Source organism: Salvelinus sp. IW2-2015, linkage group LG4q.2 (genome assembly GCF_002910315.2).
Source record: "Salvelinus sp. IW2-2015 linkage group LG4q.2, ASM291031v2, whole genome shotgun sequence".
NCBI classification, from domain to species: domain Eukaryota; kingdom Metazoa; phylum Chordata; class Actinopteri; order Salmoniformes; family Salmonidae; genus Salvelinus; species Salvelinus sp. IW2-2015.
In genome coordinates, this window is record NC_036843.1 from 13,599,706 (window position 1) to 13,616,758 (window position 17,053).

The window sequence follows — 17,053 nt, forward strand, 5'->3', positions numbered from 1 at the left end:
CCATTGAGCATCATCACGCGCACAGTTAACTTTATCAGAGCCAAAGGTTTGAATCACCGCCAGTTCAAGGCATTTCTGACGGAGTTAGAAACGGAGCATGGTGATTTGCCTTATCACACAGAGGTGCGATGGCTAAGCCAGGGAAAGGTGCTTCAAAGATGTTTCGAGCTTCGTGAGGAGATTTGTCTGTTCTTGGACAGCAAAGGAAAGACACAACACAACTCCGAGACGAAAATGGTTTCTGTGTGAAATGGCTTTTCTGTGTGACATTACGAGTCATCTGAATGCAATGAACTTGCAGCTGCAGGGTCGGGATCATGTCATCTCTGATATGTACAGTAAGTGAAGGCATTTAAAACCAAACTGACTCTGTGGGAGACGCAGATGCGGAAAGAAAATTTGAGCCACTTTCCCAGCTGCCAGACCATGAAAGAGAAGCTCTCTACCAGTGCGTCCCGAGCGCACAGTTGGCTGATAAAATAGGTATGCTTGCCGCTGACTTTCGACGCCGATTTGCTGACTTTAAGCACAAAAAAGCAGGTTGGAACTGCTCGGTAACCCATTTGCTGTTGACGTGGAAAGCTCACCACCAAACCTCCAAATGGAGTTGATTGACCTCCAATGCAATGATGCACTGAGGGGCAAAATATGCGGCAGTGGGTGCTGCGGAGTTCGCCCGTTTCCTCCCCGACACAATCCCCAGCTGCGCATCCAGGCTGCTCAAACGTTGTCTATGTTTGGCAGCACATACCTGTGTGAACAACTGTTTTCTTTGATGAACCTGAACAAAACATCACACAGAAGTCGACTTACTGCTGAACACCTCCACTCAATTACTGAGGATTTCCTCAGCTCAGAGCCTTACCGCCGAACATTGATTGAACTTGTGGAAAAAAGATGGGACACCACCAAGTATCACCCTCAACTCAAACAAGGTGAACATTTTACTGTGCAATCACATATTTAGAGTTTTTACTCAGTTCAAGTTTAAAAGTTAAAGTTTAAATTTGTTTTCACTGCATGTTACTTCTCCTTAAACAAAGGTGGTTGTTTTTGATTAATAGATTTTTGCACTTTATTTTATTGTATTTCAATCCAATTATTATTTTAAAAATATTTCAGTTGAGTGGATGATAGAAAATTGCTATTATTTGTTTTTTTCTTTGAAGTAAATTTAGCCCACTTTTGCTAAAATAGAAAATTATAGGCTACTGATGGTGCCTTGAATACCGGTTTCTTTCATTTAATGTTCATGTTATGGGGATTTTTATATAAAGGAAATTTGTCTTTTGTGTCTGTTGAAAATTAAAGATTACTGACAGAGCCATAAGAAAATATTGCTTTATTTATCTGATCATATTGGAATATATTTGTTAGGTTTTCAGTAGGTTCAATTAGGTTCACTAGACTATATGCGTCATTTAAAAATTTTTCAATGAACATTCGAACAGTCCGGCCCTCGGCTTGTAGCTAAATTTTTTATTTGGCCCTCCGTCCATTTGACTTTGACACCCCTGCTCTACATGATTAATGATAAGCAATTAATCTGATATTGCAGCTGAGGAAAAGCGAGAAAGGCAGAAAAGTGGAACCAGGAGCATAAATGTCCACATGCCTGGGGAAGTTGGTTCTTCAGTTTCAGGATGTCTTGCCAGTAATACATCTAGGCAGGGAGTGTTCTGTTCAGGTCAAGTAAGTAGGGAACAGATTGTAGTACATTGTCACTAATTGGAGCCTCTGTGGTTACTTATGAGTGTTAACTGTGATTAGGGGTCACCTATGATCGAAGGTCGCATGATCTGAGCTATGATTACAGATCCCTGTGGTGAGCGATACCAGTGGACATGGTTACCCTGTAGTTTCTGTTATTCATGATAAGGACTAGCCTACCTGTGATTGTGGTGGTAACCTGTGGTGTGGTTTACCTGAGCTCATTGTTACCTGCGCCACACAGTCCTGAGGGTCTCCGTCCCGTGTGCATCCAGTCCCTTTTCATCCTCTGCAGCAGTCGCAGTGCTGTCATGGACACCTCATGGTTCTTCTCTCCAAACTCCAGCATGTGGGCAAAGCGAGGGATGTACAGGCAGGGGTCTGGAATGGGAGATTGAGAAACTGAGATCCAAACCAGACAAGCAACATTATTATGCTAATATATGAATTGCAGATGTCTAAATGGTGTACAGCAGGGTACTGTTTACAACTCTGTAGACATTGATCAGAAAGTGTTATGTCTTCTTTAATGAAAAAGTCAATAATATTGGATATATTCATATTATTCCCAGTTTAACACATTGTGACCAATAAGGACGAATACTTCTACACTGCATTTGCAATCCAAACTACCTTAACTCCTGCCTTTCCATCATCCGAAGCAAACTAGTGACATTCAATCTCCATCATGTCAATTTAAATGTGTTGTTTCTCCTGTTTATGCGCTTTGTGATTATTTTCTGTAATGAAAAGCACTATACAGGTTAAGATTATTAAGTTATGACTGTAGAATCAAATGACCCATTTGGCAGTGGCAGAGCCTTCTGTTGGAAAGCTGGAATAGATTCAGTTGCCAAACGTTGCATATAAAAATGCCATGAATAGAGCTGACATGATTCCTTATTCTACATGTCAGAGAGGGATATTTTTTTCTACAAAGAAATAGGCTGTATCTGAACGTTCCAAAACGTTGCATCCTGCTGAATGCACCCCGGATAGAGCAGGCTGCTGGTAATAGGATATGGTAGGAGCCCAACCCCCATCTCCAAATCTAACATGTCTCCTGGGCTGGCTCTAGTCAAGTCTCTACAAAGCAAACTTCAGGAACGGTCACCTCTGTAATCTAACGCGTCAACATTCAGCCAAGGTAAACAGAAGTGCGGTCTACTGCTGTCAAACCTTTTGCTCGTGGCTTGCATCCAGTGGAAATAAAGTGGTGCGGCTGATGTTACTTAAACAATGCAAAACAGGATCAAACTTTCTCATTTCTGACGAGTAGAGATATTACACGTAAACCAAAAGTAAACCAATCGGACATTAAATTATGAATGGTTTAAATCCAAATTAAGCAGTGATTATGCATAGGCTATAAATCGGTCATTTAAATACATGTATCATTTACATCAGAAACAAGGACGTGGATATATATTTGAGTTGGAAATGGAAACAATATTTTCACTAAGAGTTTGTGCGATCTCAGTCCGATGCTTAATGTCCATATTTGGACGTCGCATTGAATTAATGCGGCATTCGTAACCAAGTGGGAATTGACCATATAGGACAGAGAAAATTTCACTAGAAAGATCCTCCAACTGGTAATTACTAGTTGGGAACTCGTCTACCATCCTGAGCTCCCACTTCTCCTACATGCTAACATGTAGCTAAGGAAATTAGCTTGATAACAGCATTTTCGGCAGTTAAATACAACAAAACAATTATAACAACTAATCTATTAATATGGTATTTTAACTCGAATTTGTATACAAACATGAAAGGTGTACTTTTAGTTCATGGTTTATATTGCTTGTTGGCCATTAGCCAATTTGCGTTTCTAAATTACTTCAAAGCACGTCAATGCATCCAACTGTATTTACGACTTCACAACTGGTAAATTACCACCTCCCACTTAGTTACAAACGCAGCATTAGCGAGAGCTGGTCAGAGGCTTGGAGGCGGCGCTTCTGACGTTGACGGTATGCGTAAATCTGATTTGTTGTTGGCAGCGAGCTGGGCGTCAGAGGATTATATCAAATAAAATAAAAAATTCACTGCAATTTAAACGCCAGACCCGACAAATTACAATTCACATCAGCTAAGGAGGAACCCGCGCCTTTTCCTCGTTGATAAGTATCTTTTGGAGAAAAACATCTGCCAGGATTTGCGCAGGAAAACAGCCTACTCCAAGCGAGCAACGATTATCTGTATTTACCATCCGCACAAAAAAGAGAAACAATACGTTTCGGGGAGAGCTCAGTGGCAATAGAGGATGAAATGAGAAAGAGAAAGGAGTATTCTGCTTGAACTTGTTATACAACCTCAAATCACTGGACGGATATTTTGTATGTTTCTCTTACAATTGATTCGGGGTTCGTAGACTTCTTAATCGGTGAATTTATGCAACATTTGCATCTAAAGGTTACGATTTGTGTATCAATTGTCAACGCAGATTAATAGTAGATCCTGGAGTTCGTGGTTTATTTTTAGGGAAAGGGCCAACGCTTTGTGTGCCGATGCCAACGGCAGATTGCAGGTTGCTCCATCATGGTCGGATCATGAAGTGTCTGACTTTTTTACTCTTACTTCCAGAAACACTGAAAAAGTCTAAAACGACTGGGAAACACACAAGCGGGTTACCAGTATGCTATGATATTCTAACCCTGTCCTTGAAGAAGAAGATGGCTGCAGAACTGTACCCTGCGACCAACAACGGTACTACGGTGACCGGCACTGACAAGAAAAGCAATGTGCAGGTCACCCAGTCAACAACCACTGCAACAACACCGACCACCCAGCAAAACATAAACAACAACAACGTCGAACCTCCGAGCTGGCAGTCCTCTCACCCCACGCTACGGGAGAGGTACTGAGCTGCTTACTTATATTAAATTATTTCGATTTAGTTCAAAGATGGCTATTGTAAACCAAGTCAATGTCTATAAATTGGAATCACAATTTATAATGCTCAATTGTGTAGGGCAGGCTATAATATTGTCTTGCAAGCGCCTTTTATGGAATAGCCCAAGTTGTCATATCTAATTGACAAATTTCCTCCCTTCTAGGAACGCCTTGATGTTCAACAATGAACTCATGGCCGATATCCATTTCATTGTTGGTCCCTTCGGTGAATCTAAGAAAGTTCCAGCGCACAAGGTAAGCTCCCCCTCTATTTGGAGAAATAAGTTGACTTTTCTGAACCATCACGCCTATGATGAGTGACTAATCATGTGTCCGTTTTCTTTCCCTCCAGTATGTGCTGGCAGTGGGTAGCTCGGTCTTCTGTGCCATGTTTTACGGGGATCTTGCAGAGGAGTCGTCCGAAATCCATATCCCAGATGTAGAACCTGCTGCTTTTCTAATTCTGCTGAAGTAAGCCACTCACTCCTCATATTAAACATGACCAGCACAATGTCACTTCAAAATAAATTACACATCCAAAGCAAGACAAGTGCCAAAATGCTAGATCAAAGGGCACGGGGAGCACTGTAGAGAACTGTAATTGCTTGTGTCTTTGTTCATCTTGAAACATTTCTCATTCGGAGCCAATGATTTACCCAGAGGGAATAAGCAGTCGAGGATAATGACTTTTTGTTGATACTATAATAATTCGTCATCCAACGCCAATGCAATGAAACGTTGCTTTTTATCCACATGGGAGAATAATGGAAGCTGTGCCAAGTCCATATCCTATTTTCCTAGAAGGAATAGCCGTCATGAATTCTCCACGTGCTGATTTGCCTTTACTAAACTAGAATCTCATTCTATTCCTCCATTTTATCCCCTTCAGGTACATGTACAGTGATGCGATAGACCTGGAGGCCGACACCGTGCTGGCCACCCTGTACGCTGCCAAGAAGTACATTGTACCCGCCCTGGCCAAGGCCTGCGTCACCTTCCTGGAGACTAGCCTGGAGGCCAAGAACGCCTGTGTGCTGCTGTCCCAGAGCCGTCTGTTTGAGGAGCCCGAGCTGACGCGGCGTTGCTGGGAGGTGATTGACGCGCAGGCCGAGCTGGCCCTGGGCGCAGAGGGCTTCTGTGAGATTGACCTGCAGACCCTGGAGATCATCCTGCAGAGAGAGACCCTCAACACCAAGGAGATGGTGGTCTTTGATGCGGTCATGAGTTGGGCCACAGCAGAGTGTAATAGGCAAGGACTGGGAGAAACCACCCGCAACAAGAGATCTGTCCTGGGCAAGGCACTCTACCTGGTGCGCATCCCCACTATGACCCTGGAAGAGTTCGCTGATGGGGCAGCCCAGTCAGACATCTTGACACTGGAGGAGACGCATGACGTCTTCCTGTGGTACACAGCGGCCACCAAGCCCAAACTGGACTTCCCACTGGCACGGAGGCAGGGTCTGGCACCCCAGAAGTGCCACCGCTTCCAGTCGTCAGCCTACCGGAGCAACCAGTGGCGCTACAGGGGCCGCTGTGACAGCATCCAGTTTGCAGTGGACAAGCGGATCTTTATTGCTGGACTGGGCCTGTACGGGTCAAGTGGTGGGAAGGCAGAGTACAGCGTCAAGATTGAATTGAAGCGTCAACGGGTGACCCTAGCACAGAACCTGACCAAGTTTGTATCGGATGGATCAAGCAGTACATTTTCCGTATGGTTTGAAAACCCGGTTCAGGTGGAGCAGGATGTCTTCTATACGGTGAGTGCCGTGCTGGACGGGAATGAGCTGAGCTATTTTGGCCAGGAGGGCATGACAGAGGTACAGTGTGGAAAAGTGACATTTCAGTTCCAGTGCTCCTCGGACAGTACCAACGGGACTGGGGTGCAGGGGGGACAGATCCCAGAGCTGGTATTCTATGCATAAACTGAACTGGTCATAACAGACAAGTAGAGGACATATGGACTGTACATCCATATGTTTAAGCCTTCTAAATAATGTAGCATTAAGACACTACGGTATGTCACTAAACAAAATACTATTTTTAAGTGAAGGAATGCTGTTCTTATTTATTTTAAACTTATTTTAATTATTAACTGCAAAAAGCAGTCCCTTGTAAAAAGTCGTATTGCACTTGTGGACAGCCTCTGCAATGTTTTATTTGTACATAAAGTACGGTTATATGGTTTGCGGCTTGATGCTGATCAATCCTGATGTTCTGTGCGAGAGCTTATGAACCTGCAGAAAATCATAAAAGTTGTGCGAGATAAGCCACAGATGTTGCTGCTCATTATATAACTCGCTTGCATGTGTGAAATTTGTTTGAGGGATTATTTTGTTGTTAGAGCACCCTCTAGGTACACAGATGAGTGCTACAGGCAGGTTGGTAAAAGTGATGTGGTCAAACCTTCATGATGCCTTTGTTGGAGCTAAGTCACTAATTTGACCACCTTTAATAAGTGGTAAATAGGTTTGGTTCTCAGTAGCAAGACAAAACTTAAACAGCATTTCTCCAAAAAAGACATTCAACAGTATGGTTCTTTGTTTACAATAACACAGGGAGTATTGCAGGGAGACGGTAGGTACCTATGGCGGGGGCATTGATGCAGAGCTCTCTGGCCAGGACCAGGAAGGTTCTACCCAGGACGTAAACATTTACCTGAGGGAAAAGAGAATTAAGAGCAGAAATACAGGAGGGTAGTGCAACTTTCACTGAAACCCACCCTGTCAAGTCCACAATGGCCTCATGACATGATCCAGAGTTACTTAACAATTGAGTAGCTCGTGATCAAATCTGGTCTAGTAAGTGTAACTCAATGCTAAACTGGCGTACTATCTAGAAAGCCCATCGATTCTCCAGAACAGGGGCAGACTAAAGCTCTAGTTTCTAGCCCCCTGATCTCCGACCATCTCATTCTTTCCGGCTAACGCTCCAGACCTTAGGGCAGCGTTTCCCAAACAAGTCCTGGGGCCCACCCTGGATGCATGTTTTGGTTTTTAACCCTAGCACTACACAGCTGATTCAAAGCTTGATGAGTTGATGGGAGGTGGGTCACGATGCCCTCCCATGGGAGAGGAGGGCAGTGATTACTGGCCTGGGTGGGGCACCACAAACTGGGGATTTGTGGAATATCTACCCATAGCACACTGGTCCTTGACTGGATAGCACACTCCTACCCTTCAAATACCAGGGGGTAGGGTCAGCTCTTCCAAGGACAGCTGAGAGCATAAAAATACAACTGACTAGCTGTGTCTGAGAAATGTCCCTCCACCCTAACACTGACTTTATACGCAGAAAAAAATGTGGGCCTATATTTATACAGTCCTTGGCTTTAGTTACAAAGCTCAACATACTGCATAAGCCAACTTCCATCTTGTTGGATGTTATATCATGGTCAGTGTGGGAATGGGATCATGTATACTTAAAAAAATTAAAATCCTTGATGTATCTGACTGTTCAATTATATTTCAGAATATATATATTATATATTTTTTTAAAGGGCTAAATGTCAATGTCGAAGTGCAAACACTCGATCAGAGTTGAAAAAAGATGTAGAAAAATTAGTGTAGGCCTACTCATTGGAAACTCACCTGCAGGAGGTCACTGAGGTCAAGCAGCATGTCTGTAAAGGGGTGGGTTAAATCAATAAAACCACAGGATAGTACACAATTACATCTGGGTTTCCATTCTCTGCAAATGGTACAGCCAAGTGTTTGTTATTTTCAATAAAAAGTATTTCACACTTCCTAACCAGCATTCATTAATACAAACGTTAGAATATGAAATACATTTTCAGGATCATTTCTGGTGCAGCCAACAGTGTACATTAATTGAAAGTGTCACCTCAGGCCAGCAGCCCCCCCCNCACCGCTTCCAGTCGTCAGCCTACCGGAGCAACCAGTGGCGCTACAGGGGCCGCTGTGACAGCATCCAGTTTGCAGTGGACAAGCGGATCTTTATCGCTGGACTGGGTCTGTACGGGTCAAGTGGAGGAAAGGCCGAGTACAGTGTCAAGATTGAACTGAAGCGGCAAGGGGTGACCCTAGCACAGAACCTGACCAAGTTTGTGTCGGACGGATCAAGCAGTACATTTTCTGTGTGGTTTGAACACCCAGTTCAAGTGGAGCAGGATGCCTTTTATACGGTGAGTGTCGTGCTGGACGGGAATGAGCTGAGCTATTTTGGCCAGGAGGGCATGACGGAGGTGCAGTGTGGAAAAGTGACTTTTCAGTTCCAGTGCTCCTCGGACAGTACCAACGGGACTGGGGTGCAGGGGGGACAGATCCCTGAGCTGGTGTTCTATGCATAAACTGGATTGGTCATAAAAGGAGAGGTAGAGAACATATAGACTATACTGTACATCCATATGTTCCATCCTTATAAATAATGTAGCATTAAGACACTAGAGTGTCAGACTAAACAAAATACTATTTTTAAGTCAAGGAACGTTTTATCTTATTTATAAAAATTAAAAAAATGTTATTTGTATTATTTTAATTAACGCTGCAAAAAGCAGTCCCTTGTAAAAAGTCATATTGCACTTGTGGACAGTCTGCAATGTTGTTTTGTACATAGAACACAGTTAAATGGTTTGCAGCTTGATGCTGATCAACCATGATGTTCCTGTTTGAGAGCTTACGAACCTGCAGAAAATCATAAAAATGTTGTGAGATAAGCCACAGATGTTGCTGCTCATTATTATACAACTCACCTGCATGTGTGAAATCTGTTGTTTCGGTGGGATTATTACTCAAGGGATTATTCAGTGTCTCGGTACACTGAGGAGTGCTTCAACCAAGCTGGTAAAAGTGATGTGGTCAAGACGCCATCATGACACCTTTGCTTCCAAATATTTGTTGTAGCGAAGTGACCAATTTTAGCTCAGACGTTTAATGAATGGTAAATACTGTAGGTGTCCTTCTCAGCAAAAAAAGACAACACTTCAACCAACAGCATTTGTCCGAAAACACTCATTCAACTGTATAGTTCTTTGTTTACAATAAGAACACAGGGAGTATGGGAGGCAGATGATAGGTACCTATGGCGGGGGTGTTGATGCAGAGCTCTCTGGCCAGCACCAGAAAGGTTCTACCCAGGACGTAAACATTTACCTGTGGGGGAAAGACAGGGAAAAGATTAAGACCAGAAATACATGAAGGTAGTGCAACTGTCACTGAAACCCACCCTGTCAAGTCCAGAATGTCCTCGTAAGGATACATGATCCAGAGTTACATAACAAGAGTAGCGTGTGATCAAATCTGGTATAGTAAGTGTAACTTAATGCTTAGCTGGCATACTATCTAGAAAGCCCAGTGATTTTCCAGACCAGGGGATGACTAAAGCTCTAGTTTCTAGCCCAGCTCCGTCTCATTCCTCCAGGCTAACGCTCCAGCCATTAGGGGGTTTGAGTCTCTACCAGACACAGACAAGCTTTCACTCTTGGGTCTATGGCAGCCACAGTCTGATCTATTTTAGGAGATGGGTCCTGATTAAACATTTGTACACACAACAAATACATTGTTAGCCAAGCACCATAGCAACCAACAGTGGAGGTGGCACATGTCAATCCAGACAGAGCCTGGAGCAGCCTCCACCTGGACCCTGTCCATGTCATAGTGTCCCCAGGGATTAGAGAGCACACGCCTCAGATGATGGGGAGGTAGATCACCATGCATTCCCATGGGGGGGGGGGGTGACTACTGCACTGGCCTGGGTGAGGCTCCACAAATGGGGGATTAGTGGAATATCTACACATATCACACTGACCCTAGACTGGACAGGCACCCCCATTCCACTCCTACCCTTCAAATACCAGAGAGGGGGGGGCAGCTCTTCAAGGACAGCTGGGAGCATAAAAATAAAACTGACCAGCAGTGTCTCTGAGAAATGTCCCTCCACCCTAACACTGACTTTATATGCATAAAAATGGACCTATATTTATACAGTCCCTGGCTTTAATTACAAAGCACAACATACTGCATGGGCCAACATCCATCTTGTTGGATGTAATACTCATGGTCAATATGGGCATGGGATCATGTATAATTTTACAACAAAAATGAGGAAACAACTTTGATGTATGCGACTATTCAATCATATTCAGAAACGCTTTCATTTCTATAAATTAGGGATAAATGTCAATGTCAAAGCGCAAAAACTCGATCACAGGGTTGAAAAAAAATATAGAAAATTAGTGTAGGCCTACTCATTGGATACTCACCTGCAGGAGGTCGCTGAGGTAAAGCAGCATGTCTGAATGGGGTGGCTTATAAGTCAATAAAACCACAAGATAGTAAAAAGTGTCACCTCAGGCCAGCAGCATTTGTAAATACATTTAGCGACAGCTTCTGGGGGAATCAACCACCCCGTGACCTCTGAACTCCCCCCAGCACTCACCCCCATTAGCTTCTAGAGACACCCGTCTCCTGCGACCAACACACCCCCTGCATCAGTTTACGTGGCGACAGGTGCAACCATCCAACGGCAGCCAAAGTAGGTTTGCGACAACCCTTTTTAAAAAGCCTCACAATGGGATTATGGTCACCACTGAAATGGAAAAGATAATCATACAGTCTCGATATGAGATTACAGACAAGTCATCATAATAATGAAAACAAGTCCCCCTGCAGCTGATTTTCTCAGATAACAGTTGCTACAAGCATCCTGTTTTACCATTTCATTAGTATGGGGAAGGAGGGAGGGAGCTTACTTCCAAGCCCTGCATGTAAAACGTGTGGAGGTTTCATTTTGACGTGAATACTTGGCTGTCATTCATCAAGGTCATGAATGTGACCATAACCTGGCCCTTCCCAACAACAGCACCTGTGGGAATGATCCCATTAAATGTATTAACTAGCATTTAATTGAGGGCCCCCTGAGCAATCATTGCAAATATCCAGATGTCCCTTCACTGAGCGCCATGCCATTTCAGCTGCTAGACACTGAACAATGTTGGCCTCTTGATTCCTTGTTCTCTACTCATCATTCCAGTCCTCTGAAAGTTCTACAGATCGTTTTCCAGAACTGTGGAAAAGGAAGTGGAGTGGAGCCATTGTTACTTTATCCAACCCTCACCCACAACCCACGTAAACAATGTAATGGGAAAGGCTTTGCTCTGCTCCCTCCATCCTCTTGTTCTAGCAGATAAAACTGTCCCCTGCCCTTCCTGTGAAACCACTGGCTGTTACATAACCACATCATACTCAGTCAATGACAGGAAACGATAAACCAACAGCCGTACAATGGGATATAAAAAGCTGATCTGCTTAACATTAGGACAGTACAGAAATGGGTATTGAGTGAAACACATTACCACAAGTCATGTCTAACACTATTACAACTCCCGGAGATTGATGCTACAGCCACATATATACACTATACATTGCATTCTAGGGCTGTCCCCGACTAAAAAATAAATCTTGTTCGACCAAGAGTTGTCTGTTCTATCAACCAATTGATTGGTCGAAATTTTAAATGTGTATTTTTCCATATATTGACACATCCTATGTGTTTTAATCAAATCAACTATATTCACTGAGCTTTGTCTGATGCTTTAAGCACACGGTTTGATTAATTGATTTGATTGTGCTGGGCCGGGCTCAGACTTGCTGCGTTGTAAAAAAAAAAAAAAAACATTTTTAAGAATGACTGACTAGCACCCGTTGTCTCGCTCTCCTCCCTGCTGCAGCGACCACCAAAGACTAAAGTGTTTATCGCGCTGTCCTTCTAGCTGAAAATGCAATATAATTACAGCCATTTCTGTTACCGAAATTCCTCATTTGTTTAGGAAAAACTCTATTCTCTCAACCCATGCTCTCTTTCTTTGACACGTATGCATTGCATGCACATGTCCAAAGACCTTTTCACACAGGACTAGTATTACTACTATGTTGGTTATGTAATTATTACTCAAAAATGTCAGTTATTCCAGAGGATGATTCGGGTGGCATTCGTTTTTTTTCAAACTGCCCCCTGTAATTCTTTCTTTTCTTCCCAATGAATTGACAGTTATGACGCAAGCCTGGAGGTTTTTATTCTAGGCGTGAAGATACAGTATTTCAACATGTCAAGGTGATGGGGCCACACTGATAACTCAAGCTTGGTTCCCAAGTTTCTAAATCCTGCCAAACCATCTCCTCATTCTGCAGCTGCCTCTGGCATTGTTCTCAACACCAATATGCTGGTTAACTTTGCTATTACGCACAAAGCAACATGGTCTAAGCGCCAATTCAACAGCGCACTGATGTGTTTCAGAACCGTGGACATCGACCTCTATCCAACGAAAGGAAAGCGCATGTTATAAAATAATCTTATTTTTTTATTAGTGTTGCACCATTGTTCTTATGTAATATAACCATATACAATTTCAGTAGCCCGTCTTAGACTGGACTGTTCCATTGCCACGACCTCCACAATGGATCAGTCCCCAGCGCGAATCAGACATATCTTGTACACCATGAGAGAATATATATTTATTTTTGCACCTGCTCGACTAAATACTTTTGAATGCACTGGGGTCAGCCCTAGTGCATTCGGAAAGTATTCAGACCCCTTCCCTTTTTCCACATTTTGTTACAGCCCGATTCTAAAATGGATTAAATTGTTTTCCCCCCCTCAATCTACACACAACACCCCATAATGATAAATCAAAAACAGTAATTAAAAAAAAAAAATTTTTTGAATAAGGCTGTAACGAAACAAAAATGTGGATAAAGGGAAGGGGTCTGAATACTTTTCAAATGCACTGTATATACACTAAAGTATGTGGACACCCCTTCAAATAAGTGGATTCGGCTATTTCAGCCACACCATTTGCTGACAGATGTATAAAATTGAGCAAACAGCCATGCCATCTCCAAAGACAAACATAGGCAGTAGAATGGCCTTACTGAAGAGCTCAGTGACTTTCAAAGTGGCACGGTCATAGGATGCCACCTTTCCAACAAGTCAGGTCGTCAAATTTCTGCCCCGGTCAACTGTAAGTGCTGTTATTGTGAAGTGGAAACATCTAGGAGCAACAACGGCACAGCCGCTAAGTGGTAGGCCACACAAGCTCACAAAACTGGACCACTGAGTGCTGAAACACGTAGCGCATAAAAATGGTCTGTCCTCGGTTGCAACACTCACTTCCGAGTTCCAAACTGCCTCTGGAAGCAACGTCAGCAAAATAACTGGGCAGCCGCACACAAGCCTAAGATCACCATGCGCAATGCCAAGCGTTGGCTGGAGTAGTGTAAAGCTCGACGACATTGGAGCAGTGGAAATGCGTTCTCTGGAGTGATGAATCACACTTAACCATCTGGCAGTCCGACAGATGATTCTGGGTTTGGAGGATGCCAGGAGAACGCTACCTGCTCGAATGCATAGTGACAACTGTCAAGTTTGGTAGAGGAGGAATAGTAGTCTGGGGCTGTTTTTCGTGGTTCGGGCTAGGCCCCTTAGTTCCAGTGAAGGGAAATCTTAATGCTACAGCATACAATGACATTCTAGACAACTCTGTGCTTCCAACTTTGTGGCAACAGTTTGGGAACAGCCCTTTCCTGTATCAGCATGACGATGCCCCGCCCCATGCACAAAGCAAGGTGCATACAGAAATGGTTTGTCGAGATTAGTGTGGAAGAACTTGACTGGCCTGCACAGAGCCCTGACCTCAACCCCATCAAACGCCTTTGGGATGAATTGGAACGCCAACTGCGAGCCAGGCCTAAAAAACAAACATCAGTGCCCGACCTCACTAATTGTCTTGTGGCTGAATGGAAGCAAGTCTCCACAGCAATGTTCCAACATCTAGTGGAAAGCCCTCCCAGAGTGGAGGCTGTTATACCAGCAAAAGGGGGACCAACTCCATATTAATGCCCATGAGTTTGGAATGCGATGTTCGACAAGCAGGTGTCCACATACTTTTGGTCTTATAGTGTATAATGGTAACAACTATTTGGTTGTAGCATAAACATTTTGCATTCCCGTTTTTTCAAAGGCAAATGCAGAATTCCCTGTCCTGCCGTTCCCTCCTTCCTCTGTTACTCCCCCACCCCTCTCTGCAGTGTGTAAGGATACGAGGTGTCCCTTCCGTCCTGCAGACCAGGTAGAGGCATGCGGCCACCACGTGGGCCACCCTTCGGCCCCGTGTCAGGCGTTTACACACGGCCATCTTGTAGAAGTTGAAGGCCGTGTCCAGGCAGTGCTGGTTCAGCTGCAGCTGGTGGCCCAGCGTGTTGATCTGACGTCTCCCTGGAGACAAACACAGACATGTTATTACACACAGTTCGAAGTCGTACACACTCAGACGCACCATCATATGCACTTAAGACATAATAAACAGAGTAGACAAAGATCCACACACGACAGGGATTGTAATTACCCTGAATTTCAGTTCAGGTGTTTCAAAATCAGTGTGTCCTTTGCTCTCCTGATTAACTTTGCATGACTTTGCATTATACACAATCAGATGTCTCAGTGAATACACACAGGTACTCGTGAGATGTGCGTGGCAAACTACTGCTGCTGAGGTAATGCAACATCTTAGTGATTAAATATTCCCCCTGCTTTGCTAAACAGATTACTTCAGATTATAGGGCATCCGCACATCACCAGCATTACTCATACCTAGGGTTGCACATTTTGGGGAATATTTAGAGGTGGAAACTTTCTGTAGGAATATATGCAAATTAATATTACTACCATTTAAATTGTAATGTTTTTTGCATTGGATATATTTACCATATCATATGGAAACAGAAACATAAACCTTTTACCTAATAAGTAGACAAAATTGCAAATGATTCAATCCTGCCAATAGAAATAAAAAAAACAGTTTAGTTACAAATTGAACTTAAAAGAGTTGACTTCACATGGGAGGATTTCACTGAACAACAAAAGGGAATATTGAATGATCCCCAATGACCCATCGCATCTCCCAAAAACGTTTTCAACATACATCTATCTGTAAAATTATAGTCTAGAAACTAAAGCTTTGGTTGTCTTCCTCTCAGGTTTCCATGTCTTCTCCCTGGAAGTCCTCAATGTCCACCTCTTGAACATAGACTCTGAGGCCTCATCTTCACTGTCACTTTCCAACCTTGAAGATGGCTCGTTGTCGTGCTCAAAAAGCCAAAGATTTGTCCGGATGGCCACCAATTTTTCAACCCTTGTATTGATCAGCCTGTTGCGTGCTTTGGTGTGTGTGTTCCCAAACAAGGACCAGTTGCGCTCTGAGGGGGTGGGATTTTGAGGATGATGGAGGAAACAAGGGAAAGAGCCTCAGATGCACAAAGTCCCTTCCACCAGGTGACTGATGAGATATGTTGTCACGACTGCCATCTTGCATCTCCATCCCAAAGCCCTTGCTTGGAAGTGTACATCGCCAGACTGCCAAGAACCTTGCCCTCATCCAGGCCAAGGTGGCGAGACACGGTAGTGATGACACCATAGGCCTTGTTGATCTCTGCACCAGACAGGATGCATACTTGGGGTCCAACATGTACGCTGCGGCGTGTATGGGCTTCAGGCAGAAGTGTTCACGCTTTTTGATGCATTTCAGAACTGCAGTTTCCTCTGCTTGGAGCAACAGTGAAGTGGGCAGGACAGTACGGATGTCTTCTCTTACATCTGTAAGCAGAGTCTGAACATCAGACAGGATGGCATAGTCTCCCTCAATCCGTGCAATGGCTACTGCTATAGGTTTCAGGAGTTTCAGGCTGCTTACTACCACTCTCTCCCAAAATGCATAATCTAGGAGGATCCTCTTGATGGGGCTTTCCATAAAATCGGCAGACTGTGATATGGCCATCTCTTGGAGACTCCTTCCCCTCCAGGAGACTGTCAAACAAGATGACAACACCACCCCAACAGGTGTTGCTGGGCAGCTTCAATGTGGTGCTCTTATTCTTCTCACTTTGCTTGGTGAGGTAGATCGCTGCTATAACTTGATGACCCTTCACATACCTAACCATTTCCAAGGCTCTCTTGTAGAGTGTGTCCATTGTTTTCAATGCCATGTCCTTGAAGAACAGATTCAATGCATGAGCAGCACAGCCAATGGTGTGATGTGAGGGTAGAACTCCACTTTAGACCAAGCAGCCTTCATGTTCACAGCATTGTCTGTCACCAGTGCAAATACCTTCTGTGGTCCAACGTCATTGATGACTGCCTTCAGCTCATCTGCAATGAAGAGACCAGTGTGTCTGTTGTCCCTTGCGTCTGTGCTCTTGTAGAATACTGGTTGAAGGGTGGAGATGTAGTTAATTATTCCTTGCCCACGAACATTCGACCACCCATCAGAGATGACTGCAATCCAGTCTGCTTCCTCTATGATTTGCTTGACCTTCACTTGAACTCTGTTGAACTCTACATTCAGCAAATGAGTAGATCAAGCATGTCTGGTTGGAGGGGTGTATGGTGGGTGAAGAACATTCAGAAATCTCTTCCAATACACATTGCCTGTGAGCATCAG

The 17,053-nt window shown here is 43.8% G+C and overlaps 2 protein-coding genes across 5 annotated transcripts in view; one reads left to right on the forward strand and one right to left on the reverse strand.

Annotated features, from left to right (window-relative positions):
* brf1a (BRF1 general transcription factor IIIB subunit a) overlaps window positions 1-17,053 on the reverse strand; it is a 64,884-nt gene that overhangs the window by 40,085 nt on the left and 7,746 nt on the right. Inside the window, exons 4-7 of the mRNA XM_023986720.2 lie at window positions 14,659-14,832; window positions 8,193-8,224; window positions 7,188-7,260; window positions 1,942-2,091 (exon numbers count right to left, since the gene is read on the reverse strand). Coding sequence (XP_023842488.1) covers window positions 1,942-2,091; window positions 7,188-7,260; window positions 8,193-8,224; window positions 14,659-14,832 — 429 coding nt within the window. The remainder of the gene's footprint in view (window positions 1-1,941; window positions 2,092-7,187; window positions 7,261-8,192; window positions 8,225-14,658; window positions 14,833-17,053) is intronic.
* LOC111963351 (BTB/POZ domain-containing protein 6-B-like) lies at window positions 2,772-8,348 on the forward strand. Of its 4 annotated transcripts, none has more exons than XM_023986725.2 (5): window positions 2,772-2,857; window positions 4,297-4,570; window positions 4,770-4,860; window positions 4,958-5,076; window positions 5,495-8,348. In XM_023986725.2, exons 2-5 carry the CDS (start codon window positions 4,386-4,388, stop codon window positions 6,525-6,527), a joined length of 1,428 nt encoding a protein of 475 aa, XP_023842493.1. In that variant the 5' UTR covers window positions 2,772-2,857; window positions 4,297-4,385; the 3' UTR covers window positions 6,528-8,348. The 4 variants fall into 4 exon arrangements, with proteins under 4 accessions (XP_023842493.1, XP_070299491.1, XP_023842491.1 ...); XM_023986723.2 differs by lacking the exon at window positions 2,772-2,857 and adding an exon at window positions 3,707-4,076; XM_023986724.2 differs by lacking the exon at window positions 2,772-2,857 and adding an exon at window positions 3,707-4,049.

What these genes read in the sequence shown, in the direction of transcription:
- LOC111963351 (XM_070443390.1), top strand. Translation starts at nt 4,221, where the DNA reads ATGCCAACGGCAGATTGCAGGTTGCTCCATCATGGTCGGATCATGAAG. An exon ending in AGAAAGTTCCAGCGCACAAG is followed by an intron (nt 4,861 to 4,957) that starts GTAAGCTCCCCC and finishes CTTTCCCTCCAG; the next exon opens with TATGTGCTGGCAGTGGGTAG. An exon ending in GCTTTTCTAATTCTGCTGAA is followed by an intron (nt 5,077 to 5,494) that starts GTAAGCCACTCA and finishes TATCCCCTTCAG; the next exon opens with GTACATGTACAGTGATGCGA.